At 30.9% G+C, this 12,319-nt stretch overlaps 3 protein-coding genes across 8 annotated transcripts in view; 1 reads left to right on the top strand and 2 right to left on the bottom strand.

Annotated features, from left to right (window-relative positions):
• Nucleotides 1-4,885, bottom strand: part of LOC126837517 (uncharacterized) — a 168,662-nt gene extending 163,777 nt beyond the window's left edge. Inside the window, exons 1-4 of the mRNA XM_050571447.1 lie at nt 3,821-4,885; nt 2,796-3,006; nt 2,507-2,552; nt 2,197-2,219 (exon numbers count right to left, since the gene is read on the bottom strand). Coding sequence (XP_050427404.1) covers nt 2,544-2,552; nt 2,796-3,006; nt 3,821-4,851 — 1,251 coding nt within the window. The 5' untranslated portion in view covers nt 4,852-4,885 and the 3' untranslated portion in view covers nt 2,197-2,219; nt 2,507-2,543. The remainder of the gene's footprint in view (nt 1-2,196; nt 2,220-2,506; nt 2,553-2,795; nt 3,007-3,820) is intronic.
• The window catches only part of LOC126837492 (uncharacterized), a 207,505-nt gene that overhangs the window by 76,386 nt on the left and 118,800 nt on the right, over nt 1-12,319 (top strand). The gene's annotated exons all lie outside the window — the stretch shown is intronic.
• Nucleotides 1-12,319, bottom strand: part of LOC126837522 (uncharacterized) — a 164,226-nt gene that overhangs the window by 58,359 nt on the left and 93,548 nt on the right. The gene's annotated exons all lie outside the window — the stretch shown is intronic.

The raw sequence follows: 12,319 nt of genomic DNA, 5'->3' as shown, positions 1-12,319 counted from the left end.
ATAAGTTTGCATTTAAATTTAAAAAGTCCAACTTTTTTTAGACCCCCAGAAAAAATACTAAACGTTTTCGGCCGTTATTTGGCTACGTTGGTTTACTTTGACTACTTTTTGCTCAACTATGATGAAAACAAAATAATTTATCGTTGTAAAACATACGCCTTAAAATAATATACAAGTACCTTAAAATTTGCTACTAAAACCTGGAATTCTTGTAGTTTTGGTGATTGGAGACAAAGCAGTTTGTGTAAAAAAATGTTTTCAAAAAAATCAGCCATTTTTCAGCCGAGTCTGCAACCACGATAGAGCATTTTCATATCTAGTTGAAGTACCGAATAAATTTAGATTAGTTGTGGAATTATTAGTTAAAAATAAAAAAGTTACATGGAACTTCCAGTTACAGCACAAGCCAAGGAGATTAAAAATGTATGTAAAATCAAGTTTCTGGTTAAAATTGTAGTGTTTGTTATCTGGCCAAAAGTAACTTAACGTAGAGAATTAAACTGTTTTAAATGTATTATTCATTTCTATTATGAACGTACAACATATCTTATCTTATCTCATACCAGATAACAGCGTAACACGTTTTTTCGGTTATGTACCGGCTAATTCTCACCCCCAACCGCAACCCCGTTCCCACCCCTCACCTCATCTCCGTGTGGTAACGCTTTTTTCGGTTATGTGCCAGAGCTAAGACATGAAAATGTCAAAAAAAAAAAAATAAGCGTATTATCATTAATGTATCTTCTTGTATATAATATATACTTTATATATATATATATATAACAGGCTTTTGTGAGACTCCGTTGATCTGTGGCTCGTCTTGACCTAAAATGAGGCCCCTAATTTTTTTAACATGGATATGTCATTGGGCAGGGGGTCAATTGGAAAATCTGTGCGAACGCTGAACGTTATATATATATATATATATAGATATCGCGTTTTTAATTGTAATTTTGTGTTTATTGAGTTTGGCTAACGTGTGGGAACAACTGACGGTTGGTTTTTATTCAAATAATCGGTGATCAATTGCATTTTTTAAATCTAATTAGATTTAATTGTTCAAACAAGGGGTATTATCAACACATTTTTTATGAACTCATAAAAATGCATTATAAATGTTTATAATTTTCAGCGGCCAAGATAAATAGCTCCATAGCTTAATTTTTCACCACTCGAGTGCACTAAGTACATTGGCAAATGCACTTACATATATTGTTTCAAATAACTTTAACTGCCTGTCCTGAAAAATGTCATTTTATGGAGTTAATCAGTTTGGCTTCTGAGTGCCTCATATATAAAAACAATCACATATTTTTAAGACAATAACCTTTTTTTACGTCGTTTTAGAGCTCAAGGTACTTACATACTTATAAAAATTCTAGCATGTTGCTAATTTTCTGCCTTATTATATATGATTGTATATAGGTCTATTTATATTTTAGTATTTATGATTTAAAATTAAAACACAGCTCAGAAAGGTCGGAACCCAGGGGAAAACAATTCGAAGTAAAACTGCAATTAAAATTCTTAGTTTGTTTAAAATATCACAGTTTTTTGTTTTTATGACAGGTCATCTGTTAGTACTATGTTTAAAGAATAGTCATACAAAAATGGAACTAGTTCGACTGTTTATTTTAAAAAAAGTTTTAGACATTCGTTTTTTTAATTTGATTAAAAAATTAATTTTTTTAGAGGATTTTCTCAAATTTTGATGGGTAAGGGGAGAATTGTTTAAACTTTTGGTTTAGTATCTATCAGGTACAATTTCTAAACTATAGAGATGGGCCCAGACACAAAAGTGAAAAATAAAAACTCCTCATTATCCAAACCTCGTAAATTTTAACTCAACCATTTGCTGATTTGGGCGTAGTAATACATTTTAAAACGGTTTAAATAATAGAAATTCATTGATAAAAAGATCTAGTTTTAAGGAGCCAACAAAGTTAGGGTTCGCCGAGTTAGGGTTGTTTTGATTGTTTTAATATTTAACGGGTCTAAACTCAGTAAAACATCTTTTTATTTGCAACTGTGCTGTTACAGAAGACCACTTTTAAGGTTATTTTGGAATTATTATTTAAGAAAAAAAACAAAATCTCATAAGTTGAATAGTAAATATATTGTGCGATAATTTCTGTAATACATTTTAGATTCGATAAATGACACGTCAATGTAAGATTTTGATATAAGAACCCTTTTCACAGTGTTGGTTTTTTGGAGTCCTGAAAAAAACGTACAAAAAATATTAAAAATGGATATGAATTTGGTTTTTGGTTGTTCTTGAAAAGGTAATAAAATATTTGAACATGTTTCTACTAAGCAAATTTATGAAAACTAATTTAAGAAAACGTTAAACTTTTAAGAAGCTAGTAAAAGTAGATCAGAGTAAGTAAGGTATATTTTAATTGGTTTAAAGCGTCCAAATTTGATAAGACATACCGTTAGCCAATAACTATTGATAAGGTTGTTTTGAACAGATATTAAGAAAAATAAATAATAGGTTGCATACCTTGTTACATTATTGTACAATTATTTATGTAATCGTCTTAGCCACGCTGAAAAAAAAATATATAACAAATGTTAAAAGTGAATATAAGTTTCGTTGGTTTCTGGTAAAATTCATACGGATATTTTACTATTCAAATTTCCTTTAGCAGAGTAATTGCGTTTGTTGATAGACAACTTAAAAATGCACGTCCTTAGCGGTTACTAGGTAGTACTTTATCATTTTCATTCTGTGTAAATAGAACGTGGTCGTTCTGATACAGTGCTGCTTAATATCAATTCATTATACTTACAGAACTGCTGGGTTGTTCTGTACTCGTAGTTCCTGGAAAAGAATGATGTGTATCCAAAATTCCTGGAAAATCATCAACTGGACCCATAGTTCTTGGTTGAGGATGATCTATATCCGTAGTTCTTGGATCGCGAATCGACACCATAGCTATACTTACCTCGCTTTGCGGCTCCTTGGCGGTTTCTACAATTTTGTATTTAGTTTCGGATTGTCTAAAACACAATAATAATAAATTCGTTATCATAGTAGGTCTCTTAAAATGTATAAAATTAAAATATACGAATTTGATAGTCTAATTCTTTGAAATAATAGTAACTTAAATGTCTCCAACGAAAAATATCTAACACTTGAATTCATGTTTCGAAAAAATCACTATTTGGTCCAATTTAAAAATATAGATTGTACAGGAGAAGAACAAATTTGGAGGTGCAGCAAATTTAACAAAACTTATAATAAAATATGCACAGCTCATGAGTAATGAGCAATCGACTCGATTAATTTAGTCATGTGATAAAGTCTAAGCTTTGTTCAAATCTAAGACGATTTAATCGAATAATATTTTTCATTCGACCAAACCGAAGATAAATTATCCAAATAATTTTATTTATTCCATAAATTAAGATGATTTATAAAACAACAATGAAGTTTTTTTAATTATGTCAAAAATAAATAATTTAACCAAATAAATTAATTTCATCATTTTGTTTTCAACGAATTATTTAAATGAGCAAATTTGTGTTCAGTCATTTATTTTTCGACGGACATTCAAAAAATAAAAATAAAATTTAATATTTTTTTTTAGATATAAAACGTTCTAAATAATGTCCAACTCTGGTCTTAGATCGATCACTCCTAGAGACTATTAGTATAATAACGTGTCCAAATGCAACTATCTCGCTTTTGCACTTGTAGTCTCTATTATTTAGCTATACTCTCTTAATTTTTTAATGCATTTTAACGATAAGGATCGATAACAAGTTAGGTATCCCATATTATACTAGCGTGCAATAATGTTCAATGTCATACCGGTTTGCGGTTTGGCCATAAATTGCCGTCGGGTTGGTAGTATTTGGCAAATCCCATTTATAACCAGCAACGTTGATTTCCAAATTCTTTACGAAGCAGCCCGAAGCCTTCACTGGGCTATCATTTGGCGGGATCGGGTTTGTAAAATCATGGTACAACTTCACAGCACGTCTGGCCTTCAGTTCATCGAATTGCGCTAGAAGCCACATTAAATCTCCGTCGAGGCCTGTTTTTAGAGATTCGAAATTCTTCACAAAATTTCCCTCGTGTTGTACGCACTTGTCTACGATGAAATTGTCGAGCAGTATAATCGACTCGTTGAGAACACAAATGAATTTGTTGAGAAGATCTATACGTTCTCTCCTATATTGGTTTCTAAACGTCGCTTTTATCACATCCGGATAGATGTTGTGCTTGATATTCACACCGAGCGTCTTGCCGATCATGGCCGCCAAAATATTGTGGATTTCCTGCGATTTTTTAGTGCTTAAATCGTGCTTGGTGAATAGCTGAAATGGCTCTTCCTCGACGTTAACGTCGTAGTCCAAGTGATATTTCCCGTGGCTAAATTTGTGAAAATATCCTCTATACATTATATCTCTTTTTTCTGGTCCAACCCATCGAGAGGATGGATGTTGTTTTACAAAATCTAAGGTATAGAGTGTCCTTGATCTGATTTGCCAAAAGTCCTGTAATAACAAGAAAGTGGCAAGACTTGCGTACTTCGCTAACGTGCATTGATAAGCTGTTTTGATTATGTCGCGGAGCGTTTCGAATGTATTTAGAGCACTGTCGTCAGCTCGCACTATTTTTGCATAGTCATTCACAGCCTCTTTAACTTTGTAAAAACCTTGTGAATCGTTGCCATGTTTGTAAATTAAATCTTGCTCCATAGCTGTTTCCCATTCCTTAATGCTGGATTGGCCGTTTATAATTTGCTTAAGGTCTTCCCATTTTATATTGTCGAACGTAGACGATATGCCATAAACGCCAGAAAGACACAACAAAATGACACTGAAATGACTGTGCATAGTGTTATTGGTTTAGTGACGTGCGATACTTGCTATAACTGAAGAAACACTAAAACGTTTTTAATCGTCGGCTCAACCTTTAACGTTTTTAAATGCCTGTAAAAACTAATTGCTTTGCATTGCCGTTGATTTATGTTTGTTAGTTGTTTACCTTCCTTCTTGTACAATTCAAATAATTAAAAATTTGCAACTATATTAGAGTGCCTTTAGAGAAAGGTGGGAAAAAAATTACCATTGTATAATTTGTATACACAGATGTGGCCACACCAAAATTTTAACTGTTTGGGATTACACACGGTTTTTTCTTATAAACGTGTGACAAAAAAACGCGTTTTGAAAAAAAAGTTTTAACAAGTCTGAGCAAAAAAATAAAATAAAATTTTGTTTGGTTTTGGTCACACTACTATTCTATAAAGCCCATTTATTGAATATTAAGGTTTAAAATTCGATAACATTTAACACTATTCTACATATAAAAATAATATTATCTACTAATAATTGTTAATATTACCTAAGATTAGTCGAATCAACTATAACTTTATTAAAAATATAATAGACTATACCTCCGTAGAAAAAAAAACACTTTTTTTTTTTAAATATGTAACAGCAGTTATTTATTTATTTAATATTCCTTGTACGCCCCCCATTGTGTGATATTTATGATTATGTTGTATGTTATCATACTAAACGTTATCGTTCAATTATTATTACTCCGGTCCACTAACTTATTTAATGAAAACAATTTCAAATGCTTGTTGACTATTGACTCAATCACACATAGCATCCTAGAATTTGACTACGGTCGAAGTGTAATTTTTTCCATTTTTTTTTTTTTTAGTTTTCCTTAATAAAAAAAAGATTGACTACAGATTTTTGAGACAATTGTGTAATATGTTCAATTCTAGATCTACCTTAGGTCTAATTTCCATACCTAAATCGCTAAAAATTCAATTGAAAAAGTGAAATAAAGATAAGAAAAACTTATCACTTCTAAGGGAAAGGATTTATGATGATGTTTTTTAGGATTGTCAATATTAATTGGTAGTACTATGTTTTAAAAATGTTCCATACAAATTTGGAACTAATTCGACTAAAAATAAAAACACATCATTGTGATTTTTTTTAATTTTTGCCACAGGGCGGTACGTTTTATTAACGATTTGTTGATCTAAAGAGTTACTACACGAAGAAATCGGTTCAGCGGTTTAAAGGATATTGTGTTCAAATAATAAAAATAAGTTAAGACAATAGCAATATTGCAGTCTCTAAAGCGTTGAGCAAACTCATTAACAAATCTATACCAAAAATTAGTGCAAACTAATCACAAACAATACACGGGTGATAAGATCAACGAAAATAATATTTTATTCTTGTTAAATCGAGACAACAATATTCTGCATTTATAGCTTTATACAGTCGATTATCTAAAATATTTTCTGGGGACGGTCAAGTTATATAATACAACAGTTCAACAAATCAGAACCGCTGATGGCTATTTAGAAAACAGTTTTTCGTGTTATACCATCTTTTTTGAATTTTTCACTTATTCCCTTTGTCGAATAAACTTCTCATATAGTATTACCTACATTATAGGCTTGTTTATTTTTTTTTATCTACACAATTACACTATAGATCATTTTGAAATTATTTACTATGGTACAACTTACTTTTCTCCTAATCGCATGGGTTGTCGTTACATGAAATATATAGTATATACAGTAATGGTAATGAGATAACATATAATACAATTTATAGTAGATACGAGTAATAGTAGTTGAACACTACTAAGCTAACAGATTAAAAAAAATTGGTATCAACGTTGGTGCTTCTTTGTCTGGTGGCCCGAAAGGGGCAGTTTTGAGATTAAATTGAGTTGCATGTAGCTAGGCCGGGAGACCGTTAGACCTATTACAAATAGTACCATTTTTATTAAGTTACATACGAAAATGTAGGTACTAAATTTTTCACTATTCGCCCGGTAAATATATTTTGTAGCATGGTAAGGTGCCGTGACGCATATTTTTTTATTTGTTTTGTCAGCCATCGCAGATGTATCGAAAAAAGAGTGTTGTCGAAATTATATGCTGTTCGACTTTTATTACAAAATTTCACTAAATTGCCCAATTTAAGTTTCAAAAGCAGATTGTATTCTGAAAAAAAAAAGTACAAAAAAAATAATATATTTAATGTGGCTTTGTATTAAAACCACCTACAATCACTACTTTATTGATAAAATAATTGAAAATAATTTTATTCCTATACTTGTAGGCACATATTTTACTATATTTTTCAATACTTTGAACATTTTCGACTTCATCGCTTATACGCTAAACAAGTATGGATCTCGTTTTTTTTACATGGAAACATATGTTTTTAATTCCATACAATTCGATATACAGACAAAAATGTTGAAATATTGTTAAAAACAATGGCTAAAATTTCAAAACATTTCAAAAAATTTTGTCTACATTTTAACGGGATTAAAATAAGTCAGTACAGTTGGGTCGGGGTATGGTGGGGAAGGAGAGGTCACAGGTCTACAGATTTTATTACAACTGAAAGTGATATCCATACTTGGTTTACGTACAAGCGGTGAAGGCGAAAAATTTCAAAGTATTAAAAAATATAGTAAAACATATAATTTTATCACATTGTTATGCTATCGGAGTTCTTTTTAAAGAGCTCCTCTATCTGATTATATAATGTTGCTATTTATTAATTGTTGTTGTTGTTATTATTATTATTGTTATATTTAAATTACTGATAATTTGTATATATGTATGAAAAAAATAAAATTTTGCAATTGGAATTTACTTCCATAGCAAAGAAATATTATCATTAATGTTATTTAATGTGAAACTGCTGTGCTATTGTTGTAAAGCCTGATTGAATATTGATCTTTACAATACCATGACAAACAGCGAGATTGATGTTAGTTAAAAATTGAAACCCTAACAATATTTTAATTTTTTTGTCTTCATATGTGTATGGAATTAAAAACATAAGTTCCCATTTGAAATAAAAACGAAATCCATACTTTTTACGCATAAACGGTGGAGGCAAAAGTTTTCAAAGTATTGAAAATATAGTAAAATATATGCACCTACGAGTATAGGAAAACAATAGAATAAAATATCCATATTATCTGAGAAAATGAGTGTCTTATATCAAATAGATTACCTGTATAAACAATTTTTTCGAATAAACGGCATTTTTTAAAACCGAGTTTCTTACAAAAATCATTTAATGTTTTTTTTTAAATTTACAAATTTTAACTAGATTTTTTTTTTTTTGCAATTTTTAACCAATAAAAAATTATTGTTGGATCACCCTGTATAATGCATACGTGTTCGTTTATTACCGGTGACCACGTGCCGTTAGTTTTTTTTTTTAATAATTTAAACTTGTGTAAACAAAAAAAATTGGTACCTACTCCTTGATTTTCGAAATCGACAAAAACACTCTATGTAAATTTACATATTTTTCAACTTGTAATAATTCTTCTGGCCTGTGATCCACCTCCCCCCCCCACTCACTATGTTCCTTCACCACTGTACCTACTGGGTTTTATAATTTTGCTTTTGTCCTAAAAAGGTTTGAACGCGCATTTTGAAGCGTTGGAATGGAAAAACCCTATCCCACTATAAGTTCAAATCTAAATTTCTTCAACCCTCCAAATATCTCCAGCTTTAAAATTATTATACATATGATATGTAATTTTTTAATGCAGATTAACAAGGTACTCTCTAGAGTTTATATTGGACTGTTATTTTGTACCCACGGTTTCACAACAATCCGATTCTTTTTTTTTTTTTTAATTTTTTTTAATTTAAACAAATGTATATTTTTATTAAGCGATAATATCGACGAACACAATATATTTGTCTGTATTAGTTTTTACTAAGTATATGTAATAGTGGCGATAGTGCTACCAAGGCAAATGGCTAGGTACAAGTTATATTCATAAAACAAAATATTATATTACATTTTTTATTTTAAAAAAATGTGTACATATTACATACACGGGCCATGTTAAAATTAGTTTACCTATATTGCCATTTCTTCATGTTCTTTTATTAAAAATTTAATCAAATATTTGGTTTTATGAATTTTTTAAAAATGTATAGAACGCAGTAATTTGAAGATGGTAAATTTGTTAGGTGTTGGAAAGTCGTGATGTAGATATAATTTTTTTATGTACACAAGTGTCCCGCTCTCTTTAACGTTTTAAAATGTGTAACGACTTAAGTTAAAATTATTGGGAAAAAAAACCGAACGTACTTAGAAATAATAAACGAACACCTATGCGCAATATAAATATTAATAACAGATCAAAAAATCGGTTACAGCAAATGGTTGTAAAATATATTCTAAGACTATATTTCTAAATATAGTCCAATTAGTTCCATAATTATATGAAATATCCTTAAGACATAGTATAGGTACTACCGTTATACCTGGACAACCCAAACAAATATTAAAAACCAGTTTCCCTAGTATGGATGGAAACTTTTTCTTTATTTCGCTTTTTAGATGAAGTGTTAGGCCTTTAAAACTGGAAAATCACTGAAGGTATTTCTAGTGTAAAGCTATAATATATATACAGTTTTCTCAAAAACCTGTACCCAAACTATTTTTTTTTAATAAGGAAAACCAAAGTAAAGGTAAAAAATCACAGTTTGGTCCTAGTCAATTTACAAGTTAGACCCGTTAAATTATAAAACCATCTAGGCAAACCTAACCTGGCATACCTTATCTTTATTGGCTTCTGAAGGGCTGAAGATCTTTTTACCCATGAAATCGCATTATTCAAAGCGTTTGGCATTGGTTCTACATTTGGTATTACTACAAATCAGCGATTGGTTAGATCGTTAGATCTTGTGGCGCCCTCTTATTTATTATTAAATAAATATTTTGCTAAACTTTGTTTGGGTATGTTTGTGATGGTGGAGAAGTGATGTTTCTCAATGTTTGACCACACCAAAGCAATGGACGAAGCGCTGCTCAAAGAAAACCCATTTGAATGACCAAAATAACTTCTATGATTTAGAAACACTTTTTTTCACTTATTTATTGCCTATATAAAACTCCTTAAACACAGACCGCATGCCTTAAGAGGCCTCTACGGTAGCGTTTATTAAGGCGCATTGTGTAGGTAATTTTTGCACCAAAACTTAACGAAGGCTAACATTTTTAAACGTACACAATACCATAGGAAAGAAGGATCTATTTGTTTCAACCGTGACCTCCTCGTACTTTACTGTACTGGCTTTTTTTAAAAGACATTGAATGGCTCGCGGTTAATCAATCGCTCTGTTAGCCGGCTAGTAGTGTGTATAAGTAATTGCCGGATCTGTCGGTCCAAGTCCAACAGTAATTTTCGACGGGAAATTCAACTGGAAACGCGAATTGCACGCTATTACCGTTGCGGTGGGGCTCAGGTATTCACTCACAGCACTAAGCACAATGGACTTCTGGGAAGTTTCGACGGTCGGGGCTCGGCAATGATTTATTCGGGTTCCGGCATTTCCAAAAAAGGTCAACGGAAAAACATATTATCAACACTCGACGAAGGCTGTATTGTACAGGGGCTATCCGTTTAGTTGGAAATCACCGAATATTATCGAGGATACTCAAGAAAAAATATTCCAACAGAAACCTGTAAAAAAATCGTATGTGGGGACATAAGTGCCTTATATGTGATTTGTTATTTAGAGAGTAAAACTCTGTCAGTAGAAAAAAAAAATTTAACCATAAACGGCTATTAAAGCTAAAAAAAATGTATCATTATTTAATTGTAATACACTATCTTATAAATAAAAACTTAACGCAATAATTTAAAAAATGGTTCTTTAAAAAAAAAAAAACGGTAAAAATGAATTCTACGGGTCTTGATTAGTAAAAAAAATAAATAAATCACTGTTTGGAATTTTCGTGTTCATTTTTATTTCTGCCAAGTTTAGGGTTTAAATAATACCTTGAAGCTTATACAATGAACCGGTTAAGTAATTGACATGGTCGAAAATGATCCTAAGAACACTCTGATTTAAGTTTTAAATAAAACATTTGAATTCTTTATAACACGTTCAAGGTATCGATCTTGGCACAGTTGCAATGTAATAAACTGTAATTTTTGACTTTTTTAAACTGAAATAGTTCGTTTGAATTAGAATGAGTTCTTAATAAAAAAAAAAATAGTTTGGGTATTGGGTTTTTGAGAATATCGCCTCACACTAGATCTACCTTCAGTCTAATTTTCAGACTTAAAGGCCTTATGCTTTATTTAAAAAAGCGATATAAAGAACAAGTATCCTTCTATATATATATTATGATAGTTTAGTCTTAATTATATTATGTTCTGGCCAAACGTTTTTTAATAGTTTTATAATATCTGGCCTTAATCCATTTACTGGCAACATTTAGCAATATTTAACATTCCTCATAAATCAATTTCCTTGGTTCGCTAGTAAGTATAAATGCCTATCTAACAAATAAATTTGACTATCCTTGCATCCTAATATACCCTGCAACTTGATGTATCTGTATGAAGTGTGGATACTCTAAACTTTATTTTCATAACATAATCATATTACGATAATGGATTAGAAACTAGTATCGAGAGGTGGTCCAGCTGGATGCTGGATGTAAGAGATAAGACATTCGATATTAGAAAGTATCAAAAAGTACCAGGGTCCTATACTTGTATAATAGAAAATATTCAGTTCTAAAAACTTTAAGACCAGCCAATCTTTCTAAAGAAAAAAAAAAAAAACAACAGACTACTGATGAGAATTTATAATGAGCTCGTAGAACGATAGAAGTTTTTTAATCACTCGATAAGAATCGAAAACAAAATATATTGTTTTAACTTTTTTTCGTGACGTTTCGACGCAAATTTGCTCGACTTGGACAACAGACAGTGATGTTCTGATGTCACCGAAAACATTTTGTCGTACCGAGCGCAACAACCATTAGCTAATTAAATAATAATTGTTTCAAAACAAACCTGGAACACGTGAAATAGCTTGTCGTATTATTGGTAATAACTAAAACGATATTTATCTAAAGAAACGTTTGTATTTTTGAAGGTCATCAAAACATACCCTTTTTTACTTGGACGTTTTTAAATAATATTATAAAATAACTTTTTTCCCCGTGGACCGAGTTACTCGTTTAGTATCTCTATAGTGCTTAAATCCTATGCAGATGGTACTTTAGTGTACTCCTTCGTCTTTGAAGCCGGGAAAACCTGACCGGTTTTAGAACAGCTGTCAATTTTGTATAGAACATTCTTTAGGCATGCCTCTATACACACATTGCATCAAACCCAAATTTCAACAACCCCCCGTATAAACATATACCTATAACACATTTTGAATAATGAAAAAAATCCAAAAAGTGACTTTAACACTAGAAATTTTAGGACTATTATGGGTTTAGCAACATGGACTTAAGTAAATGACTTGTT

This window comes from Adelges cooleyi, unplaced genomic scaffold (genome assembly GCF_023614345.1).
Source record: "Adelges cooleyi isolate 19-005CV unplaced genomic scaffold, UGA_ACOO_1.1 ACOO_flye_CR_arks_rails_tigmint_CR_PRNA_25, whole genome shotgun sequence".
In the NCBI taxonomy this organism is placed as follows: Eukaryota; Metazoa; Arthropoda; class Insecta; order Hemiptera; family Adelgidae; genus Adelges; species Adelges cooleyi.
Note: the sequence above shows the minus strand (reverse complement) of the source record. Positions and strands in the feature narration are given on the sequence as shown.